Source organism: Lepidochelys kempii, chromosome 1, assembly GCF_965140285.1.
Source record: "Lepidochelys kempii isolate rLepKem1 chromosome 1, rLepKem1.hap1, whole genome shotgun sequence".
Classification (NCBI taxonomy): Eukaryota; Metazoa; Chordata; order Testudines; family Cheloniidae; genus Lepidochelys; species Lepidochelys kempii.
In genome coordinates, this window is record NC_136380.1 from 157687976 (window position 1) to 157713248 (window position 25273).

A 25273-nucleotide genomic window follows, 5' to 3' on the forward strand; every position below is an offset into this window, starting at 1 on the left:
TCTGACTTACGAACAGTAAACACTGTATGTGTTGTGCAGAATGTGGGAAGAACCCAAGCAAGGAGGTCCACACAGCATTACTTGAAGCAATATTCTGTTATAATGGACATGTGCAGCTGAAACCCCGAGCCTGGGCGCCTCCTGCAGGGCTGGACTCCCACGCACCGGCTCTTACCAGCGGGGCTGCAGACCCGTGCACTGGCTCTGCCTGGTGGGGCTGCAGCCCTAAGCCTTGGCTCCTCCAGTGGTGCTGCAACTCCGAGCTCTGTGAGCCACACTCAAACTCGTAAAGAGCCGCGTGCGGCTTGTGAGGTGCATTTTGGCTATGCCTTATAGTAATTTCGTCTAGACTACATTTCCCTGTTTGCTTATGAAAATGTCATGGGGGATTGTGTCAAAAGCCTTACTAAAATCAAGATATATCACATCTAGAGCTTCCCCCTATTCAGTAGACCAGTAACCCTGTCAAAGAAGGAAATGAGGTTGGTTTGGCATCATTTGTTTTTGACAAATCCGTGTTGGCTATTCCTTGGATAATCCTGTTCTCCTCCAGATGCGTATCAACTGATCATTTAATAATTTGTTCCAGTATCTTTCCAAGTGTCAGATTAGGTTGATTGGTCTGTAATTCCCTGGGTCCTCTTTGTTCCCTTTTTTAAAGAAAGGTACCATAGTCTTCTGGGACCTCAGCCTCTCAAAGATAATTGCCAGTGGTTCCGAGATTGCTTCAACTAGTTCCATAAGCACCCTAGGATGAATTTCATCAGGTCCTACTGATTTGAATACATCCTGCTTTTCTAAATATTCTTTAACCTGTTTTTTCCCTATTTTGGCGTGCATTCCTTCCTCCTTGTTGATAATAGTAATACTCTTTTCTTGGTCAAGAATGAATAATCATTTTGTATTCCATTGTTTCTTCACAAACCTAGGTAACTGTGACATCCCAGGTATTGAACCCAGGCCCTGGGAATCTCTAGACAGCTGCACCATTCTGACCTCCACCCAATGGCTACTGAAACCTGGTGTGCTGAGAAGCTACTAGGGCTGTAGCCTCAGCCAAGGCACCACCTATGGGAGCTCTGGTTGGAGGATCGCCCACCTCCATCAGGAGGAGGAACAGGAAGTTTGTCTGATAATAAGGTGGTGTCCTTGTGGTTGCAAGGTAGTTGTGGCTGCGTTGCACCCTGCTTGTGCCTGCTTACTGCACCCAACCCTGTTCCTGCTCTGCTCCTGGTTCCTGCCTTATCCCTGCCTTGGCTCCTGTTCCCTCTTTTGCTCCTGCTCCATGCTTGATCCTTGCCTCTCCTTCTGCCTTTGTGCCTCACCTCCAATCCTCAGTGATGAGTCCTGGCTCTGACCCTGTCTCCGGCTTGACCCTTGGCGCTGGCATTTGGCATCTGACCTCAGCTTTGATTACTGGTTCTGACTCTGGCTTGACCTCTGGCTCTAGTAACTGGCAGTTGACTCTGGTGCTGACCTTGGCTTTGTTCCCCAAGCTGGATACCTGCTTTGCCCACTAGACCTGACTCCTGCTCTGATTACTAGGCCAAACTGCCTACATCTCGGTCCCTAACAATAACTTCTTTAGGAAATTAAAACACCCTCTGAACCTGAGCAAAATTGGAAGCATACATCTAATCTTTGGTTCACTACTGTCTTCTTAACTAATCACTTTCTAGTTACGTAGTTTATCACTGTTGTAGTCATGAAGTTTGACCCTTCTTGGAAGATGTTGCATAGCACAATAAGTAGTCGGTGTGCATGCACCCATAGTAGAATTGCTTCTTGGAGGGTTGTTAGTGTGTTTTTTGCGGGGTCTGTTTATTCCTCTGGTCTTGTAAATATTATTTCTGGTTTTCATTCATTTGCTATGATGATGTTTATGAACACTGTTTGATTTTTTTGCTGTGGCTTTGCATCCTGACAGGCTTATCCAGTTATAACATTACCAAAGTTATGTCTTATTAATCAACATCAGCATTTCCCTTCCTAAGTGCAAAATGCAAACACTGAATAAATGCAATACAGAAAAGAAGAAAGATAGGAAGAAGGTTCAGTGTATTTGAGCAGAAGATTTGCTGCAAGCTGGTGTCAAAGAAGCTGATGGATCTGATGAGTTTAGAGTAAAGAAAGTAAATTCAACAAACTCATTTTTAAGTTAACAAGATTTTAACGACTGGTTTGAATAACCGACTGCTTGTAGTACACACAGAAAAATTTCGAAAAACTATTTATTTACCAGCAAGAGAAGTCCCAGATTCTTTGGTATCCGTAATTAGTGTAAGTCTATTGAGTAGACTACAGTAACAGAAGATTATATTGTGGATTGATGCTGTAAATATCAATACATTTCATTTGCAAAACAGTGAATCATATGTTGCATTTCCCACTGACAGTAAATTTAATCAACACAAAGGTGGCTATAAGATGTGATGTAGGCAGCTAGATGTGGACATAGGAAAATATCAACAAAGTAGATTTTTAGATGACCAATTATGTGACCTGAGAGATCTAATTAAAGTAATCACTTCTAACAAGAACGTATGAATCTGCAAAGCATTGTGGATGGATGTTATAGCATCCTTCCATGTTTATAGCATCTTATCTTTAGGTGAACTTTAACTGTTTCGGTATTTTCAACCCCACAACTTCAAAAATTGAGACAGCCCCCCAAAATTGAGATCCTTAGCTTTGAAATCCTGAGTGTGGTGTTTTTTGTTTTTTTTTTAAATCATATGTTTGGCTCTGTTTTTTTTCTATACTCAAAACTTGTTAAGAAAACATACTCCCCCTCCCCCAGCCCTTATATGTGTGCTGGTGTCAGGATGCGAAACACAAAGGGCACCCACACAAATAGGATGCTTCCTTCTGACATGGACTGTGCTTTCCCCCTTTTTTTACTCTTCAGTTGGTATCCTTTTCTTTACTGGTCCCTACTCCCTCTGCCCAAGGCACTCTCCAAGAGGTGTGGTACAGCCCCCACCTCCATCTTCCTGTTCCCAGTTCCTGGCACCCCAGTCCTGATGTCACTTCCCCAGCCTGTCTAGCACTGCACACGTTGGGATAGTCTGAGTGGCCCAGAAGCCCATACCCGTCACTCCTCATCAGACTCCAGCAGTGCCCCTCCAACTCCCATCCTATACTCCTAGCAGTGCCCTAGCTCCCTCCTCCCTTTTAGGCTTCAGCAAGTGCCCCCCCATCCCAGCCTGCATGAAAAGCTCCTATTCTGGGAGTAGGGCTGTCCTGCAGGGATCCCCCCATCTAAATTAACTTTGCTACCCCAGTGTAGTGGTAATGGGGGATGTGAGACGGTTGCTCCCTACTTCAGAGGGAGAGGTCTTCTCTGGGTATGTCTACACTACAATTAAAAACCCGCGGCTGGCCCGTGCTAGCTGACTCTGGCCAAGGGGCTGTTTAAGTGTGGTGTAGATGTTGGGCTTGGGCAACCTGAGCTCTGGGACCCTCCAACCTCACAGGGTCCTAGAGCCTGGGCTCCAACTTGAGCCTGAACATCTGTACCACAATTAAACAGCCCCTTAGCCCAAGCCCGAATCATCTGTATAATTGCAATGCAGACATTCCCCTCAGTGTTGCATATGTTCTGTTCCCCATTGAGTGGCCAGGTGTGCTCAGGAATTGCCTGGAGCAGCTGTTCTGCTGTCTGTACCACAGGCTGCCAAAGCAAAAGCTGCAGGCTGCAAGTATGAAATTCTGAGGTGCATATGGCTGTTTATTTACAAGCAGCTGCAAAAACTGCCCCCAAATCACAATGCTCAGAGTATCTTCACAAGTGTTAGTAGCTCTGCTCTCTCTTTCCTTGAACCATTGTTCATTATTTAGTGTGATTTTTGGTAGGTTTATATTTAATCTATTTTAGGCATCAATTTGGAAGTATTTTTTAGGATATTGATACCTCTTGGTTTTCTTTGTGGTCTGCTCATGACTTACTTCTTTCTTGTCTGGTCAGGCAATTCTGTCTGATGAGGAAGTAAGGATTAATTTAAGACTGAATGCGACCTGGTAGTATCTTCAGTTCATGTCCCTCTTTCTGCCAACCTTCCATATGGCTGTGAGAAACATTTACTGCTCCAAAATACTTCCAGGTCTTGTTGAATTTACCAATCAAGTGCTGTGTTCTCTGTGCTGATCTATGGCGGAGTGAGCCAAGCACAAAACCAGTTCACCCAGCACTGAAGCAGACAGACCTGGGATGGGACTGCTGCTCCTACACCATGGATGACAGATCTTTGGAGCCCAGTGATCTGTGGTCCTAAGTTTGAAGGCCATCCCAAACATCGGGCCTAGAGCTTACTGCTCCAGGGATCCTGTCTTCCCTGACATGCAGTGGCAGATTAAGTATAGCCTCTAGCTTCTCTGAGATAGGCCACAATTTTTTTCTGGAGCATTTATTCTAGCTCACAAACAACTTTATCTCACATGGCTGAGATACTTAGCAGTTTTTCACAGGACTGCTACCCTAAGACTCACCTGTCTTGCTAAAAGCTCTTGTCTCTCAGTGAGAGATGCAATTCTTTGTGTAGTAGGAGCTAATTCTACTTTAACTTGAACCACTGAGGCTATTGTAGCTGTCATTGTTCAACTCTAGCACTGCTCCATAAATTGCAGGTGGCAGACTCCTAACTCCTGTTGACTTCCCCAGCACACAGCATGGTTACTCAGACTGCTCTGGAGAGAGAATTTAGCTCTGTGGAAGTACTGTGAATTGCCGCATTTTATATATATATGGCCATAATATTGTCTCCCTTTCTCTGTCTTGTGGTAGAAACGTAGTTGGGATACTTTGAAACCAGATGAAATGCCCTTCAGTATTAATCTCCCAAAATTTACTTAAATTAATTTCAGGAGAAATTAGCCCTTCGACAGCAGCTGAATGAGGCAAGACAGCAACTACTGCAACAGGCAGAATATTGTACAGAAATGGGAGCTGCAGTCTGTACTTTGTTATGGGGTGTCTCTAGCAATGAGGAAGCAGTTAAAAACATTCTAGGAGGGGTGAGTACTGCAGGTGTATACATTTTAGTGGGAATGTTTAAGTATTATATTATAGATAGGTAACATGCTTTAAATAATATATCTTAACACATAGGTGTATTTCAGTAATTGAACATATAGCAAAATAAGTCTCTGAATTGTTTATTCTTTTTGGTCTCCAATTTTTATAGTCTATAAATAGTTTAATGTAGAGCAAGCAGGGAACAAACAGTAATTTAATATTTGATGTTACAAGGCACAGATAAGAGGGACATTTTCTTTTCTCATCCGCTATCATCAGACTGAAAATGCAGATTACTGCCATCACAGTGTAAATAATTTTGTAAACCCACCACCAGAGGAAAAAAATCCCTGACATTACTTCAGCAATTCCCTTGCCCACTTATTCTCCAAAGTACGTACCTACCAACCAGTCCTCCCCACCACAGTGCTCATCAGAAAATACGCACAGTCTACCTCTCATGCCATGAAACAAAGGAATTATGGGATGTTTCTTCCTCTGTTCTAGCCCACAAAATTAAAAGTGATAGTTTTACAACCAATTTAAAATGGAGAAGAGTGATAGAGTACTATGACCGACTAAGATCCAAACCCCTGCTGTTGTGGTGAAGGAAGTGTGTGTTTGGAACTACTTAGCCATACTAACATATTTCATTCAAAACATCAATTATGTCACTTTCTAAGAGGAATATTCCATGGATCATGATTTTAAAATAGCTGCACTTCGTGCGCATTGATAGTAATAGGCACATAGGATGTGTGGTTGGTTTATGTGAAATATACAAATGTACTGTCCGTGCACCGCGTTAGTCATTATACTGAGGAGGAATTGGCTACTTATTTATCAGTGTCCAGGAATCGTTTGTGTAAAAAAAAAAAAAAAAAAAAGTTAAAAGCGTGCCAAGTGTAAATGGATGCAACTGCTCTGGAATTCTCTGGGTGACAAATTGAAATACTGTATACTCCCAATTTTCCCAAACCTTATCATCTGAACCTCTGCATTATCCAAATCCCTTCCTTGTTCCCTGGGATTTGGATAATGGAAAGGTTCGGACAATAGAGCAGAAATTTCCAGCCATGGGAGAGGTAACCCTGCTGGTGAATGGCTCCTGGGGCAGTGCAGGGAGCCCTCCAGAGCCCTGCTGTCACAGGAGCGAGTGAGCAGGGCCATGACAGCACAGCTTCAGAGGGCTCCCTGCACTGCCCTATGGCTGGTGACACCCAGTCCCTGCAGATACAAGGTGCAAGGAATGTTGCAGTCCTGGTGGGTCAGAGTAGAGTCCTGGTCTGCTCTGCCCAAACAGTACAGTCTCCTCCCCAGCACCTTGCAGAGGGTTTCTTGCAGTATCACTCCTGTCCTCTTGATTATCCAAACTCCTGATTATCTGAACAAAATTCATGTCCACCATGCTATTCAGATAATTGGGAGCATACCATAGAAGATACATTTTAGGTATAAATTGATCTTAATTTGTCATTCAGTGGGTGTGCAAATGAGTATAACTTACACAGCTTTATCTTACACTCTGTTATCAGTTGCTTTTTCTGCAATACTGCTTCTGTCCCTAGACATATTTAAGTTGCTCACTTTACTATCACACTAAATGCCACTTAGATGAGCCCAAGTTGCACTACTTTACCATTTATGTAACTCCGCATTTAACAACTTCTGCCATTAATGTAACTGCTGAATTTGGCAGCTGAGTTCTAGTCACTGAAGGATGTCTCTCATAAGGGAGGAGTTCTGCAAGAGACAGTAAATTATAGCATGTAAAGAAATATGACATGTACAGTGGGTAGAGGTAACACCTGTATCCTATCCTGTGTTCCTTTCAGTATTACTTAGTGCAACCTGTAAAAGTGATTGTTTTCCCTCCGCACTTGCAGAGCAAAGCAGTAAAGTTTTTCACAATTACGGGACAAACTATGGAGAGCTTTGTGAGGTCATTAGGTGAAGATACCAAACACCAAGATCTGGATTCTGATGAAAATCAGTTTGTATTAGCTTTGGCAGGCATTGTGACAAGTAAGTCAATTTTGTATGTCAGGACTATATTCCACATGTACTGTAAGGAGCATATATTGCTGTAAATGTGTGATGATGTATATCTAGCTGTTTGACTAAATAACTGATTTTTTAAAATGTTGGTATCATGTATGAATCACCATTCTCTTCAAGTTCTAGAAAACTTCATTGTCTTCTAGCTGTGTTGGTTCTGCCGTGCTAAGAAGAGTAAAACATGATAAAACTTACTTAGTTATTTAAGTTGGTAAATAAGATTCTGAATTCATCCTGGGAGTAGATCTGTTGAAAAGAAAACTCTGCCGTTTAGATTCTCTCTCACTGTAATCTCACTTTGAAATCAGAAGTTTAGACAAGGCTTTCACGTTTAATATAATATTAGTAGAAGACATAAGCTAATTATCTCAACTTCCAGGAGGAATATATGCTTCACAAATGGCTATTAAGGAAGCCTGATATCCTAGGGTGAGAAGTAAAAGATAAGGAAGCCAAAGAACTAACTGTTTACTCTAGGCATGGAAAAAATGTTAAAAACTGTGTGCCCCTGGAATCAACATTGTTGAAGAGGGCCAAACTATTGAGATGGAATCATTTGGTGAAGACACAAAATTATTTAGGTTAGTCAAAACTAGAGCATTGTGAAGAACTACAGAAAGTCCTAATAAAACTAGGATAACTGGCCAAAATTATGGCAGATGAAATTCAACATTGGCAAGTACAAGATCTTCAAAATAAGAACAACAACATAAATTATTCATACACAGTAGTGGGTTCTGAATTTAATAACCTGTTTTTGGAGTGGGATGGTGGTGATCTAGGTGTCATTGTGGCTAGTTCATTAAGATGTCTAGTAAATGTGAGTAAGATGAAAAACTGTTTTAAGAATAATATAGAAAACATTATGCCCTTCCACAAATTAAAGGTGTAATTTGATTCTGCCTCAGATCACTTCATTTATAAAAGCATAACAGAAATAAAGGTCCAGAGAGTGACAATGACAATGTTTAGAGGTTTGTGGAATGAGGAAGGCTTCAGTGGGAGGAAAAAATAAAAAGAATATTGCCAGTGACTTCAGTGCTGCCAAGATTTCACCTCATATGTCTATTTAATTTGGAAAGGAGAATGTTTAAGGACAAATATGGTAAAGGATACACTGTAATGAATGAATGAACCTTAATCCTGGTTTTGCAACCTTAATATTTTTAAGGTAGGTTTTTTGGATATAATTTCTTAATTAAAAAATGAAAAAAAAATCAGAATTTCCATCATGTGTAACCAGATTGGCCTGCAATTTGGGTCTTCTAGATTAGATTAGGTCTGCTCTAAATTGGGAGATTCTCTTCTCCTTGCCTCCCAACACAAGAACATGAGGGCATTCAATAAAATTGAAAGGTAGCAAATTAAAAACTGATTAAAGGAAATACTTTTTAATTCAACATGTAATTAGATTGTGAAACTCATTGCCACTGGCTGCTGTTGAGGCCAACAATTTAGTAAGATTGAAAGAGGGACTGGATATTTATATAGCTAAGAAGATTATCCAGAGTTGTTATAAGAAAAGGAGTACTTGTGGCACCATAGAGACCAAAAAATTTATTTGAGCATAAGCTTTTGTGAGCTACAGCTCACTTCATTGGATGCATGCAGTGGAAAATACAGTGGAGAGATTTTATATACACAGAGAACATGGAACAATGGGTGTTATAGTAGTTATAGTTACTGCAAAAAAGAGTTGTGGAAGGGAGACAATATTTTATGCTTCAGGGTTTAAACCAGTTTTTATCCATTAGGGATTAGAGTGAGATCTTCATGGGGTGAAGATCATTCTATATTTGCCTGCTGTAGGGTTTCTTGCACCTTCCTCTGACTCTTCTGGTGCAGGCCATTGTTGGAGACAGGATACTGAACTAGATGTATAAGTCTGAGCTAGTATGGGAATTCCTATGTTTCTGTGTCTTTTAAGGTACATTTTTATGACGTATGTTGTTACTTCAACTGGTGTTCTCTGTCTTTAATGGGTTCGTTGGGTTCAGCATCCGAAGTGTATTCATGCGAGAGCGATATTTATTGTTATTGAAGTGTCTAACATAAATTTGGGGCTAGCCGCCCGAAGATACAGAGTGGTGAGCAGGACTTTGAACCCAACCAACATATTAGCATTAGTACAGGTCCTGAACCTATTTAAAATGTTTTTGCGCTCTCATCGTCTCCATCCCTTAAAATATTAGCACATACAATGATACTCATACTTTCTGACATTTGTCTTTTTTTTTTTTTTCCATGTAACACTTCATCACCTCAATGTATAAAAATGTCAAGTGGCCATCTGTGATTTTTGTATCAAGATTTTAGATATAAAATTGTCTCTTGAAATTGGTTCAGAGTGGATGATGTAGTAAGTTTGTTAATTATTTTTAATAACAGTAAACCAGTCCAGCAGTGATTTACTCTTCCAAATAACCTAAACCATCAGTTGATTGGCACTCTCAGTTGTGAGCAATGATTTTGTAATCTCAGGTCAGACTGTCAGAAAACAGGGCAGACCCCCCAAACTGGTGGTATATTGTATAATTAGATTTCACCACACCAGTAGCACGTGTGCACTCCTGGATCACTATATTAGTCTTACCATGGAGTCACAAACAGTCCCCTTCGGCTCTCCAGCACATCTTGCTGCCTAGACAAACTAGACGTTGTGATGAAAGGTTATTAAAACCACAAATCACCTCACATTCGTACTCCCAATTCCAAAGGATCGGTCACTTTTCCCTAGTCAATGGATACTCTTAATCTTACACCAAAAACAACACTGACGCCCAGTTTCTTAAGTAATCTAACTAAAGGTTTATTAGCTAAGAAAAATAAATGAGTTACTGAGAAGTTAAAGCAGGTAAAACACATTAACAGGTGAGTCCAAGTAAGTACATCCAAATTGATAGCAGAGATGTAGTAATCTGCTAGTTTTCCCTAAGTCTCTCAGGGTTTATTAAAATAATTCTGGGGATCTCTGTCTACTTGCTCAGTATTCAACCCGGTTAGAATCCAAACAGTTCAGAGATTCAGGATCATTCCCTGGATCCATTCTTAGAATATCAGGGTTGGAAGGGATCTCAGGAGGTCACCTAGTCCAACCCCCTGCTCAGAGCAGGACCGATCCCTGACTAAATCATCCCAGCCACGGCTTTGTCAAGCCTGACCTTAAAAACTTCTAGGGAAGGAGATTCCACCACCTCCCTAGGTAACACATTCCAGTGTTTCACCACCCTCATAGTGAAAAAGTTTTTCCTAATATCCAACCTAAACCTCCCCCACTGCAACTTGAGACCATTACTCCTTGTTCTGTCATCTGCTACCACGGAGAACAGTCTAGAGCCATCCTCTTTGGAACCCCCTTTCAGGTAGTTGAAAGCAGCTATCAAATCCCCCCTCAGTCTTCTCTTCTGAAGACTTAAACATCCCCAGTTCCCTCAGCCTCTCCTCATAACTCATGTGTTCCAGTCCCCTAATCATTTTTGTTGCCCTCCGCTGGACTCTTCCCAATTTTTCCACATCCTTCTTGTAGTGTGGGACACAAAACTGGACACAGTACTCCAGATGAGGCCTCACCAATGCCAAATAGAGGGGAATGATCACGTCCCTCAATCTGCTGGCAATGCCCCTACTTATACAGCCCAAAATGCCATTGGCCTTCTTGGCAACAAGGGCACACTGCTGACTCATATCCAGCTTCTCGTCCACTCTCACCCCTAGGTCCTTTTCCGCAGAACTGCTGCCTAGCCATTCGGTCCCTAGTCTGTAGCAGTGCATTGGGTTCTTCCGTCCTAAGTGCAGGACCCTGCACTTATCCTTATTGAACCTCATCATATTTCTTTTGGTCCAATCCTCCAATTTGTCTAGGTCCCTCTGTATCCTATCCCTGCCCTCCAGCGTATCTACCACTCCTCCTAGTTTAGTATCATCTGCAAATTTGCTGAGAGTGCAATCCACACCATCCTCCAGATCATTTATGAAGATATTGAACAAAACCGCTGTCTTACAGCTGTCTTCCCCGGAAAGCAGTTTGGCAAATGTTTCCATTATAGCAGTGGTTCCCAAACTTGTTCCGCCGTTTGTGCAGGGAAAGCCCCTGCCAGGCCGGTTTGTTTACACTACCGCATCTGCAGGTTTGGCCGATCGTGGCTCCCAGTGGCCGCAGTTTGCTGCTCCAGGCCAATAGGAGCTGCTGGAAGCGGCGTGGGCCAAGGGACGTACTGGCCGCTGCTTCCAGCAGCTCCCATTGGCCTGGAGCAGCAAACCGTGGCCAGTGGGAGCTGCTATCGGCCGAACCTGCAGATGCGGCAGGTAAACAAACCGGCCTGGCCCGGCAGGGGCTTTTCCTGCGCAAGCGGCGGAACAAGTTTGGGAACCACTGCATTACAGAATGGGCTTTTCCTCTGTTGACTAAACGCAGACTGGGTCCGTGGATTTCCCATTGTCGAACACAATTACCCATGCTTTGAAGTTAGCATGCTTCATTTATAGTTTCAAGGCTCCAATTCCATTTGATGGTCAATCCAATTACAGAGATATACACAATGCATTTAGTTACAGCAATCCAAACAGTCTTTCATTAGTTTTCATGAAGTTTATACATAAATTAAATTCTCACTAACATACACTTTTGATCTTGATTAAGTACCGGGTATACGTAATGTAATGCGATAGTACAGATTATAGGGAAGTGAAGACAATAACATTAACATATCTTTGATATTCAAATACAAGTGAATTGGCCTATGGTTTTGATTTAAGCTGGTCTCTCAGCATCACACTGAAGTGCTCTGTCAGTGTCACAGTCATTACTTAAAAGAACCCTGCAAATGTTAAAAAAACAGCAGTAAAAAGAGCAAATAGGAAAAAAAAAATGCCTAACACCACCTGCCAGATTTTCTGACAGTAAATCCATTCCAGACAAGGGTTGTAATTTCTAAAACGTCACATGTTTTTGCACTTTTATTTCTCTTTCTTTCCTCCTGTTGGTGAATATATATTCTCCCTTTTTTAACCATTTTGTGATTGATGATAAAGGAAGACTGCATGTATATATACTCATAGTTTTGTCATGTTAATGTAAGAATTACAATATATTTTCTCTTTAAGGGTTCAGTGTGTCAGAATACAATGTAATGGGCCTGATCCTCACCTCACTTACTCCAGTTTTAATACCTGCCATGGCTCTGTAGGTTTCAGTCAAGTTATTCCTGATTTACATCTGTCTGAGGAGAGTCAGGCTCATTTTTTTTAAATGCAAGCTGCTGTAATGTTGTTTTATTCCTCACTGCTTAACATTTGAACTTGTTTTGCTTCCTATAGTCCAATACATTTATTCAAGGGCAAACTGTATCCTTAGCAGAGTAATAGTCTTTCTGCATTTTTTTGCTTATTGTGTTGTCCACTGCATAAGGAAGCACTCCTACAAGAGCAGGGAAGATCTTGTAAGTTGACCTCTGTTGCTGTTTTAGATGTATACTCTAGCCAGGAACGTAGGGGGAACAAATATAAAATAATCTACATCAGTGGTGGGCAACCTGAAGCCCACGGGCTGCATGCAGCCCATCAGGGTAATCTGATTGCAGTCTGCGAGACATTTTGCGGATGTTGAGCATCCGCAGGCACAGACCCCCGCAGCACCCAGTGGCTGTGGTTCACTGTTCCCGGCCAATGGGAGCTGCAGGAAGCAGCGGGCCATAGGGATGTGCTGGCTGCCACTTCCTGCAGCTCCCATTCACCGGGAATGGCAGACCACAGCCACTGGGAGCTGCAGGGGGGCTGTGCCTGCGGATGTTGAGCGTCTGCAAAATGTTTCGCAGACCACAATCAGCTTACCCTGATGGGCCGCAGATTGCCCACCACTGATTTACATCTTCCTTCTTTTAGAACTGAGACTATTAGGGTCAACTTTGCATTATTTCCACAATAGTTCTAGATGCTGACAGTTCAGAGCGTCTTGAATCATACCTGTTTCATAAACTCATTGCATTACAAATTTTGCTGCTGAGCCACCCTGAATACATATTTTAATTAACAATGTATAATTATAAACAGATTTTTGACTGCTAGGTATTGTTTGCTGCTTCGGTAGCATCTTATACAGTTCCATTTTTGCTGTGTCGCTACATTTAGGGAAAGGTTTATAGATGTCATAGCTCAGTCTTCACAGTTCTTACAGGTAGTTAATATTAGATTGTATTAGATATGAACTCATTTTCCTGTTTTTTTTGGAATGTGATTTTTATTATTTTATTTTGTGTTCTGTTGTAGATGTTGCTGCATTGGCATGTGGCCGTGAATTCCTGGTTAATTCAAGTCGGGTGTTGTTGGACACAATGATGCAGCTTCTGGGAGACATGAAGCCAGGACTCTGTACCAAACTGAAAGTGTATGAAGGCCAGATATTTTTTAAATGAAGCATGTTATCTTACAATGTGGACCGTTATTACTGAAGCTCTTTACCTAATGATCCTGTCAAGGAACTGTCCCCATCAGAGCACCCCCTTTGGATACTACTTGGAAAGTAGCATTCATACAGATCCAGTCCTTTTAGCAGGAGCATTTGGTGACAGTCTAGCGGTGGTGGGCTCTCCGCTCTTGTTTTGGCTATATCTCCCCTTTTCCAGAGTCACAGGTGAAACAAACAATCCAAAGGTGACAAAAGGGAAAAATAAAAAGGAAAACCTATAGGTCTCCAGTACAGGTTATCTGATATAGTCCCTTCCCGCTTTTGGCACACGAGATCTGTGTTCCCTTTTTGTGAGGACAGAGACTCTGCTTGCTATCAGGCTTCTTCCTGGAGTTGGGACGCTTAACTGTGCTCTTCTTCAGGGCTGCCCACTACTGAGTGGAGCTTTCCCCTTTCAAACTCCTCTGTTTCTGGCATGACTTGCAGGTGTGGTGTGATGAGGCTTCTCCAGCCCAAAGCAGCGCCTTAGCCTCCATACTGGGGTAGAGTTTACGTACCCTCCCTTTCAAGACAGGGGCAGGGTTGCCATCCCCTGTGCTGGAATTGCTGTCGTTTTGTGAAAAAAAGTCAGCATTTTGATGTAGCTTCCAGGTACTCAACTGACCTGGTAAGGCATAGGGTTGTAGCGGATTATCCTTGGATTGGTGTCTTTCATGGTGTTCAGCCGCCGAAGTGGAGTGTGGTCTGTGATTTTTTAAAAAAAGGATTTCCCAGCAGTTAGCATCCACTGAATCCACAGCCCATTTTGCTGCCAGTGCTTCCTTCTTGATCATGGAGTATATGTTCTCTCTGGGGAACAACTTTTGGTTGATGTACAATATCAGATGTCCTTCCCCCTCAGTTTTTTGCAAAAGGATCAACATTAGTCCTATATGTGAGGCATTTATTTGCAGAATAAATCTCTATGAAAAGTGTGGATTAAAAAGGACTGGCTCCTTACATAAATGCTCCTTCGGTGTCCTAAATGCCTTATCACAGGCTTTTCAACCACTGGACTCTTTCTGGGCATCTGTCCTTTATGAGATCTGTGAGGAGGGTCACAGTAGTGGGGAATCCCAGCACAAAACATCGATAACAGCCTGCAGCTCACAAGAAGTGCCATAATTGGTTGGGCTTTTTTGTCGTGGGAACAGGACAATCCATCAAGACTTGGACCTTGTTCAGTAGGGGTTGTAGTTGGCTTTCTGTCACAGTGTAGCCTAAGTACATGACATTGCAGTTCCCTGCCTTACTGCATCTGTGAGGAACTGGAGTGCTGCTGTGACCGTTCTTAAGCGACTGTCCCAGTCCTGGCAGGAGAGAACTGTATCATCTAAGTAGGCCGCTGCATACTGCCTATGCAGCCAAAAGATTCGGTCCGTTAGCTTCTGGAAAGTTTTGGCTGCCTCAGAGTGACCAAAAACATTTCTTGGACTTGATATAGAACAGTGGTGTGGTGCAGGTTGCCCATCACTGATATAGACCAAAGGATGCGGAAAAAGCTGTTTTCCCCCCAGTTTCTGGCATCAAAGTTATTTTCCAGTACCCTTTCATGAGCTCTAAAGTGGATATATATCTGGCAGTTCTCAGCCATTGTAATAGTTCATCCACTGTTGGCATTGGCTGTGCATTGAATTTTGAAACCACATTGACCTTTCGAAAATCAGCACAGAAACATGTCATGCCATCAGGTTTTGGCACTAGCACAATACTCCTCCATTCACAGAGTGATTCTTTTACTACTGTATACCTCCTTTGGATACTACTTGGAAAGTAGCAGTCACACAAATCCAGACCTTTTAGCAGGAACGTTCAGTGACAGTCTAGTGGAGGTGGGCTCTCAGCCCTTCTGGCAATTTCTCCCCTTTTCAGAGTCACAGGTGAAACAAAAAATCCGAAGGCAGCAAAAGACGTTAAAGAAAGGGGCAAAGAAAAAAAGAAAACATAGGTAGTTCTGACCAGGATATTGACCTCTTTCTTCAGAGAGGCCCTGGATGGGTTATGGTCCACCTTAGAGTCCTCTGAGTCTCCAGAACAAGTTATAGGATGAGTTTCTTCCTCCTTTTAGCACAGGAGATCTGTGTTTCCTTTTTGTGAGGGCAGAGGTTGCACTAGACATCAGGCCTTCCTGGGAGCTGGGAAGCATAGCACCCTGTATCCTTCCAGGGCTGTCCACTATTGAATGGAACTTCCTCCTTTGAGGCTTCTTGCAGGTGTTGCAGGATGGGGCTACTCCAGCCCCAAGCACCTCCCTAACTCCTTCCATGCTGGTGTGGGGTTTACACACCCCATCACAAATTCATTCATTATTTACTTTACTGGAGAGGAAATATGTCCATTGGAAATAATATTCACAGCATCCATTCCTCATAAATATGCGAGATGTGGTTGCAAGGCTGGTGACTGCATACCAATTCTCCTCAACCAATATTGCAGGCACATCAGTGTCTGTGCAAGGTCTATCAAGCACCAGAATAATAGGTAATGTGGAGATGTGCCCATCCCTGCCTTTGTAAGAGGTAGAGTTGCTGGAATGAATGGTATTTAAGGGAGGCTCAAGTATTAAAGTAGGGAAAAGAACTGAGAGAAATGTAGGACTCCCCCTGTATCACCGTCCAAAATGAAAAATAATCTGTTAAAATACTATGCTTGGTTAGTTAAATAAGTAGTTTACATATGTACCAAAAGTGCATTTGTCTTAGGCCAGCAAAGTGTAAATGACCTCCTGCCACCTTATTACTCACAAGCTGCTATCATCAACATTGGTAAAGGGATGTCTGTAAAGAAGCCCTGTGAGACACATGATCCTATGAAATATTGTAAAGAAAAGACCATGATACATAATCCAAAAACGGAAAAAGTCAGACTTTCCAGTAAATGAAGAAATAAAACATTAACATTCTTTGCCATTTTCTCAGCAATATTACTAATTAATTGAAACAAGTTGTACCTGGGAGGTATGAAATTCAGCTTGTCTTAGACATATGTATATGGCGCTTGGACACTACAGGGATTGGGAACCTTAATATGGTGCTTGTGTAGATAAATATTTTTGATTGATTCATGTGTGCAGTATTTTATTTTAGTAGATATTTGAATGTTGATCTGTGAAAAAGCATAAATATTGAATAACCATGTTGCTAATGATTTGGTGTTTTATGTATATCATTACAGAGTCTCTTAGACATTAAATAATGCTGTTTCCCAAGCGTAGGGTTTAGAAGTCAGCATTCAAAATAGGATAGCCAACTTTCATATTATGTGGTATTTTTCAGAAAGCCCCGATTTCTGGCGTTATATGATTACTTGAGAATTACAACTTTCATTTTTTTAAAATGCAAGTTTCTAGGCCTCATGATTGCAGAGAAAAGTTTGAAAATGTGACCTCTAAGGGCTCAAAATCCATAAGGCAAATAAAAAGAGCCCAGACTTCTACAAATCCCTTGATTGTTAAGCCAATCTTAAGAGTTTTGCGCGGCTGGCTCTTGATTTTTGAACACTTGGCAATATTGTAATCATGCAGTGTTTGAGGGGCTTCTTTTTGGAAATAAGTTTAAAAAATAAGTTCTTTATTGTAAAAACAACTAAAACTGATTGCAAAACAGTTTCTCATGGTAGTGTAATCTCCAGCTACCTTGCAACAGCGATTTTAAAACATGTGCAAGTCAAGCCTACAGACAAACCAAAGACTCAACAGGGGACATTTAGTTTGTAGAATATCAATATATAATGTCCATCAAACTGGGTTAGCATACAGCCTAGAAGAGGCACTTCACAAAATCTCATGTGGATCAGAAATTTTAATTCCAAATTAATTTTACAGCGGTGCTACAATAAATTTTACAGTATCTTACACAACGATCATCTTTGATCCTGTTTATATTCTGCATTCGATGAAGACTACTGCCTAATATTTGGTGTTGGATCAAATGCCAAAAAAGAGGATTTATCACAGTCCTGGCGTAAATACCATATTAATGAAAGATTATATGACTGATATTTATGCTTGTTTGCCAATCAAGGTGGCTGGATCCATGTATGATTTGGATTCAAACCAAAGATTCATCACAAACCTGTTTTAAGTGACAAAAAATATTCTCTTCCCACTTGTACCTTGAAACCTGGCTCTTGCAGGCATAGGGTTAGAGAGACTAGGTTTGATAGTCAAACTTGTAAGGCCTGCATGGCTACCAGGCTGACACATGATTTATTTTTGAGAGATCAGTACAAGTAAAAGATGTAGAAACAAGTGTGAGTCAAGACTCCGTAATCAAATGGCATCTTTTCTACGGACTAAAGGAAATGCTGTTCGTTTGTTTTCAACTAATTACTTTATAAATAAGTGTAGCTAGTTCAGAGGTGTGGTGACTAAGTTATGCATTTCCAATTTTTGTTACTTGAGGGGTGGGGGGAAATAATAAAAAGAGTGAGTGGGTTATAATAATAATGAGAAGGGCAAAGGAAAAACAGTGTGTTTATATAGCAAGAATATAAGGGAGCAGTAGAGCTGAAAGTGGCGTAAAGAGCCAAGCAGATTTTCCACATTGTGGTGGTGGTAATAATATACTATTACTTTGGGCTTAGATCTTCTGAGTGGCTAGCAAAATGGGTTTAAATCTCAGGAACTTTCTTCTTCTTCCCCCAACATTCCAACATTTTTAGTTCACCACAACCAGTCCCCTCAGCTCCACACAAAACAAACAAGCGAAAGAAAAATACAAACTAGCAGTGTCCTTCTACATCATTTTTAATCTGTGTGAGATTTCCATTGAGGAACAGATTGAAAGACCATGTCCAAAGATATTAACCTTTTCTGTTGTAAATGGTTATTTTATTTATTATTTTTATTTTGGCTGATCATGCATAGTTAGAGGTATTGACATTTCATTACTAAAGGCTAAATTCTGCTGCCCAAGTAAGGGCCGTGGAAGCTGTATGAGGAGTGAGGTGCACATGGGTCATGAATGCTGCAGAGCACAGCTCCAGAGCAGCGTCCAGAGCTTGCTGTGGGCCATGACCACAATAGATTCACTGGTCTAAGGGTAAAATTTTAAAAAGTGGCTAAGCAATTTAGGAGCCTAAGTCCCATTTTTAAAGTCATTTAGGTGCCTAGGAGCCTAAGTCTCATTGAAAGTACATGAGAGTTAGGCTCCTAAGCGAGTTCTGAAAATGAGACATAGACTCCTAAGTCACGTAGGAGCTTTACAGTTTTTTTACCCTAGCTCTCTGTGTAGAAGTTGCACAGTAAAATGCAAACGTACTGCAACCTGGTTTTAAGAGCCCTTAAAGTTGGAAAAAATAGCTTTGTAGTGTGGACGGGTGCAGGGCTAAACCAATCTAATGCTGCTAAATCCAACCTAAACTCATAGTGTAGACCAGGTCCTAGAGAAGATATATAGAAAAGAGAGAGTGGAAAGACAAACTAAAAAGGGAGTGGACTTATAAAACAACTATCAGCATTAGAGTACACTATTTTTTCAATCACTTCAGATTCTCCTGGCTAGGAGTTTGCAGCACACTAGTGGCCTAGAGCGCTGAACGCTCTCTCTCATTGACTTCAGTGATTTTGTGTGTGCTCAACACCTTTGAATATTTAGGTCATAAACCTGTTGGAAATAATTGAAGAAAAGAGAAACAAAATCAGAATAAATGGACATTAAGCTCTTCAGAGTGTTGCTCGTTAAGCAAAAAGGTTCATAAAACTTTTCATCTTAGAATATAAAAAAATAAAATCATGTGGCAAGTGTGGAAGGCAATGTAATAACACACATCAGATATTCTATTTAGCTCAGCAAAGAGTGCAACAAAAGTTTAGTGGCAATACAGTCTCTACATCGAGTATTATCAGTAGTTTGATAGCTTTGAAGAAAGAAGATCTTGCCTGTGTCCTGGGTTCCCCAAAAGGTCTAGAACTACTTCAAATAACTTCCATATTTGGTCTTATTTCTGAGTAACTTGTATAATACAGGCATCACATTTCTGTATATAAAACTATCCAGCATGAATTTTATTTTATCTTATAACATTGCATTAGCAGTCTTACAGTTAAAGCTGAGATGACACCTATTTACTAATCCCTTTTTCAGTGGCTTTCAGCATTTTCAATTTACTGAAATTTTTCCTGCTTATCTCTTCTGAAAGTAGACCTTTCTGGGAGAAATTCGATGGCTTGGTCAGATACAGTAAGCATTCACTTTACGTGAACATGGGTGGATCGGGGAATATGTTTTTCGTCTATGAGGAAAAGTTGAAAATTTTTGGTTTGTTTTAAGATTTAAATTTGTCATGGATGTCGTCCTAAAAGTTGACTAGGGATGTTGCTATGTTAGGAAGACAAATTATAAAATACAGTTTTTGAGGCTTTGAAAATATATGACTGAGCATAGCACTTACTGAGTGTTTGCATTTTCATTCTGCTGCATAAACATTAAATGTAGTTTGACTTTAAAAATGTTTGTGATGCCATGTCAAATTTGTTTGATTTATAAATAAAATGTTTTTTCTAACTGCTAGTCCCAGAGACTCAACCTGTGATCTGAAAGCTAAGCTGGGTTCTTTCCTTTTCAGACATCAACACCAAACACCAAAAATAAAAAGGCCAACAAAAGCCTTCAGTTACATCCTCTGAAAACCCACTGAAGGCTTGTGGGGTTGCACAGGTGTTAAGGTAATCGGAGGCAGTGAAGTTATGCAGGTATAACTGAGAGCATCATTTGGCTTGCATCATCTTTGTGACTGCTAGTGATGTGTGCAAAGGCAAGAGTGTGTTTTGACTCAGATGCAGATTGAATTTGCAGGGCTGGCAATTAAAAGAAAATCTTTTTACTTGTAGACTGAGCAAATTTGATGTGGAATCCATGAGGCACAATAAACCCATGATGACATTTTAAGAGTCAAAAATACATTTTTCACAGTATAGCCACGGTTTAAGGACCAAATTGTCTGGCCCTGTGTGAATGTGAAGGCATTTGGGGGAGCACATAGAGACATTGACAAGGACTGTACTATATGGCTGGTGGGTGCAAGTACTGATCTAGGCTGGAACTGCCAGGGACCATCCTCTCTGACCTGGTAAAGGACTCCTAAACACATTTCAGAGGGTGGCAGAACAGTGGCTTCCTTCTCAGTTCCCCTATGCAGGAATGGATAAGTTCCCATCCTGTCACATTATCGGAGTCGTGTTAAGTTGTACTTGGAGGGGCCCTGGGTAGATGCTTGAAGAAGGATGGTTTAAGTAATTTCCATGATGCCAGGGGCAGATTCTGTGCTGTACTTTCTGGGAGGTGCAGCCCAGGGGGCAGTGGTGGCTTTACATCACTGTTGCATCCTCATTTCAGCCCTTGGCATAAATTAGAGCAGCCCTGCAGCAGTCCAGAATCCCTTGGAGTACTATGCGCTGTGGATATGTCCCCTCCCTCTGTATCTGCTTTGGTGCAGGCCCTATGCTAGGGCTGATGAGGGAGGCTGCCTAAGTCCTATGCTGCTCCTATTTCAGGGGACTTCTCCAACCTCTTGCAAGTCTTATATGTTGCCAGAGCTGGGGCCAGAATCATCCCCTTCACTCTTGACATTTGGATTGGCAGTCAGCTGAGAAAACAGTACACTCCAGGCTTGTTGCTTTTCTGTGGCTGCAACAGTTACTCTTAGTGGCTTATATATGTTGGCCCTGAATTTTGCCTGGCTGCTTCATGCCTAAGCAAGCGTGAGCAGGGAAACAAGAAGTGTCTCTTCTCCCATAATACCCCCTTGCCTTCTGCACAGAAGCCAGACATACAGTCCTTATGAGTCCCTTCAGCAAAGACTACTAGAGTCCAGTGCTTCTGCTAGCCCTAGACTTAACAGTGTGGGATGAAAAAAAGATGGGTGTGGCCCCTACCCTGTCCACAACAGCCAGTGGAGTTGGCTCTGTTTGGCAGAAGATACTACTGTGCCTTCTTTAAGGGTGGCACTCCAGGAGGCGTTGTGCCTGCCTGGGATAATTTCATCGTCCCACTGGCTATTAAGACACATTGCTTGGCAAAGAGAGTGTACTACAATGGAGTCTCACCTTTTCTCTTTTAATAACCTCTCTGTTGGATTTTGTTTTAGAGTGTGCTTTACCTGTAGCCTGATCCCTTAAAGTGTTGAGTGACCTCAGCTCCCACTGAAGTCAGGGTGCTCAGCACCTCTTAGATTCGGGACAGCTGCTTTATCAGAATGTCTTCCAGAGAACAGGTTTAACCTCATAATATAGAATGACTGGCTGCTGCTTTAATTGGTATAGAATTAGCATAAACTTTGTTTGACAGGGACACGAGTGGCCAGTGTCAGACGATTAAGAGATGCATAGCTAGGTATTTAAGATGTGAAATTCTAAGCTGCTGTGGTTTTTTTTTTTTAAAAAATACAGAATTTGTCAAAGATCAAAAGAACCATGAATGAAATGCAGCAAATTTCATTTAGTTCTTTTGATTCATTATAGTAATTGTTATAAAATCTTTGCAGCCTTTTTTTTTCTTAAGTGGCCCTTTCATTTGTTGAGACAAGCAGCTTAATCAGGATGATAGGCTTCCTTCTGGGGAGTCCCAGTTAAGAGGATTCTGTTGCATATGGTGAGTGATCATGTAAAGCCAAATCCTGCTTGCCCTACTCATGTTAATAGTCCCATTCAGTTCAGAGAAATTTAAATGCTGCTAAATTGACTGACTTTTACATATTTTTAAAATATTTTGATTTTATAAATTTAAATAAAGTCTCACACACTGTTGCATTCATGTAGCTGTATGTGTATAATATGACATAAGTACATATCTTTGTATCTTATAGAGGTTGAAATATGTATCTGTATCTAGCCAGCTGTAGATGCTTATCGTAAGTATTGGATGCAGTTATTGTAATGCGATGCAGTTAAAGAAGCAATTTAATCACCTTTTTAATTTTATTTTAGGCTAATTCTGATGTCACTGTACAATGTGAGCATCAACGTGAAAGGCTTGAAGTACATTAGTGAAAGTCCAGGTTTTATTCCATTACTTTGGTGGCTATTGAACGGTAAGATTGTTACAACAGTTCAAATTGTGGACTTTTTGATAATAGCTGTTAATACATACAGATAATAGCCGAGTAGAAATTCGGATCTGTGACCTTGTTCTATTTAAATTTTATGAGATAATAAAGATCCAAAGAGAGGGAAATAACTGAAGGAATGAATATAAGTATTTCTATCAATGATTCTAGTGTATAACATTCAATTCATGTAAGAGTTATTGATGGCAGTATCCCAGTGTGGAGAGGGGAGGAATCTGATAAAGCAAATGGAAGACAGCCACCTGTACTTGCATCTATGAACTTTAAAATAGATATCTTTGATCTATGAGACACTATAAAAATGTAATTGCTGAAAACTATGTAGGGCAAGGTCAGTCTGTCTTTGATCTTGAAACAAATTAACCTTTGCAACTAAACACATCCCTGGTGTGAGGCCAGCTCTCATTGATGAGATCCATCATGGTCTAGTGCAGGGGTTCTCAAACTGGGGGTCAGTACCCCTCGGGGGTTGTGAGGTTATTACATGGGGGTGGGTTGTGAGCTGTCAGCCTCCACCCCAAACCCCACTTTGCATCCAGCATTTATAATGGTGTTAAATATATTTAAAAGTGTTTAATTTATAAGGGGGGGGTCACACTCAGAGGTCTGCTATATGAAAGGGGTCACCAGTACAAAAGTTTGAGAACTACTGGTCTAGTGAATGGGGCATTGGATTGAAAGTCAGGAGACATAGGTTGTATTCCCAGCTCTGCCACTTGTGTGGCCCCATGTAAGTAAATTTTCCTCTCTGTGATGGTTTCTCTTCGCACGTGTCTTTTAAGCTCTTCAGCACTGGGTTTGTCTGTGTTTGTACAGTGCCTAGTGCAGCGAGGCTATTGTAGTACAAATAATAATAATAGAAATTAATGGGAGTTGCACCTGCTGATGCAAGGATTGAATTTGACACTTGGAGTTGTTTGATCTATAGTATTTCAATAAACTTAGGGATTTCCTATATGCCACAGGGCTCTCACATATATTTTTATATGAAAATTATGTACTCAGGCTCATCATCAAATAACTTTTTCTTCAAAGGATCACAGTTCATTAAACCTCACAACACCACTGTAAAATATCATACCCATTTTATAGATTTATACATAGCTGGGGGAGATGAATTGCTAAGTGGAAGAATTTGATTATATGGTTTTTTGCCCTGCAGTACATAGAAACCTTATACACATTGCTCCACATTTCCTTCTTTGTCAAGCTAATATTTCGGGCATTATTCTAACAAAACTGAGGTGACTGAAGCTCCCAAATGTCCCATTCAAAAGACGTTGATAGAATAAATTAATCTTGCTTGGAGCTAGATATCTGATCTGATTTTATTTTTTAATTAAAGCTCCTATGGTCACATAAGCAGACAAAGTATGATATACAATTGATAGTATTTAATTTGCAATTGTTGATGAAAAAGAGGTTGAAAGGCTGTTCTGCATTCTAAAGGTATCACTCATCTGTGTCTGGAGTGAGAGAAAAAGACAGGCTTATATAATACCTTCACTCTCTGAAGTTCTTAAATTCTGAGAAAGGACAAGGATTCCCAGGCAGTGTGCACCGGCCAGTTCAGATTCCTGAGTGCTGAGAAGGCCTGCTTCCAGTTGACAGAGATGGCTGAGTAGTTTGCGCAACTGGACCCACAGTACTGAACAAAGGATGAGCCCAGGATCTACCCTCACTCCCATTATCTTCTTTAGCAGGAGGTCCAGGCAGTTTTCGCTGCGCTCAGGGCTTTCTTCACCTTTTCAAATTGCCTTAGCAGTTTTGTTTTTTCATTTCTCTCTTTTCCCTTCTTGTTCCTTCCTTCCACTGCTTGCAGGGCCCAGCCTCCCAGGCCAGGACCCATGATTTCAGAGACATCAGGCACCCCAGCCCTGCCTGCTTCCATTTTCCACACACTTCTTAGAAAGTGGCTGGAGCACTAGTTTATATAGTCTCAGGGTTACTCTGCTTGTGTTTCAGTAAAGGAGGGGACTCCTGCAAAGAGCAGACTGGGTAAAGGTGGTATCGCCCCTGTGATGCCTGGACTTTCCATAGCTCCTCAAGCTCTCTCTCAAGGCCTTCAAAGTTCCCACTCAAGGAGCCCTCAGAGTCATCCTCTGACTTCTACCACTGCCATTACAGGCCCTTCTGATACTCTTCACCCTCTCTACCCTGCAAGTGCCTATGACCTGAAATTTCAAAGCATTTATGGATTTATATCCCAGGAGCCTTTCTCTGGGTTTCCCTTCCTGTGGCATGCCTAATTACACTCCTTACCAGCCCTCCCTGAACTTGTCAGTCGAGAGCCAATCCCCTTCGGAGGAAATCTAAACAAGAATATTCCTTCCAAGAAAGAGAAGTAAGCAAAAAATATTCAGTTTAATTCAAAGAAGGCTCATTATTTTCCTCCCGCCACTATTTTTTCATTTGAAGGAAGGAGAGATTTCTTCTTTCCTATCTGACTCTAGTCCCTGGTCTACATTAGGACGTTAGGTCGAATTTAGCAGCGTTAAATCGATGTAAACCTGCACCTGTCCACACAATGAAGCCCTTTATTTCGACTTAAAGGGCTCTTAAAATCGATTTCCTTACTCCACCCCTGACAAGTGGATTAGCGCTTAAATCGACGTTGCCGGCTCGAATTTGGGGTACTGTGGACACAATTCGATGGTATTGGCCTCCGGGAGCTATCCCAGAGTGCTCCATTA

The 25273-nt window shown here is 41.4% G+C and overlaps 1 protein-coding gene across 3 annotated transcripts in view; it reads left to right on the plus strand.

Annotated features, from left to right (window-relative positions):
- The window catches only part of HSF2BP (heat shock transcription factor 2 binding protein), a 95824-nt gene that overhangs the window by 17919 nt on the left and 52632 nt on the right, over positions 1–25273 (plus strand). For 2 of the 3 annotated variants that reach the window (XM_078854414.1, XM_073359320.2), the window contains exons 4-7: positions 4864–5013; positions 6901–7039; positions 13337–13454; positions 22441–22544. In XM_078854414.1, coding sequence (XP_078710540.1) covers positions 4864–5013; positions 6901–7039; positions 13337–13454; positions 22441–22544 — 511 coding nt within the window. The remainder of the gene's footprint in view (positions 1–4863; positions 5014–6900; positions 7040–13336; positions 13455–22440; positions 22545–25273) is intronic. The other variant, XM_078854418.1, reaches the window with a different exon arrangement.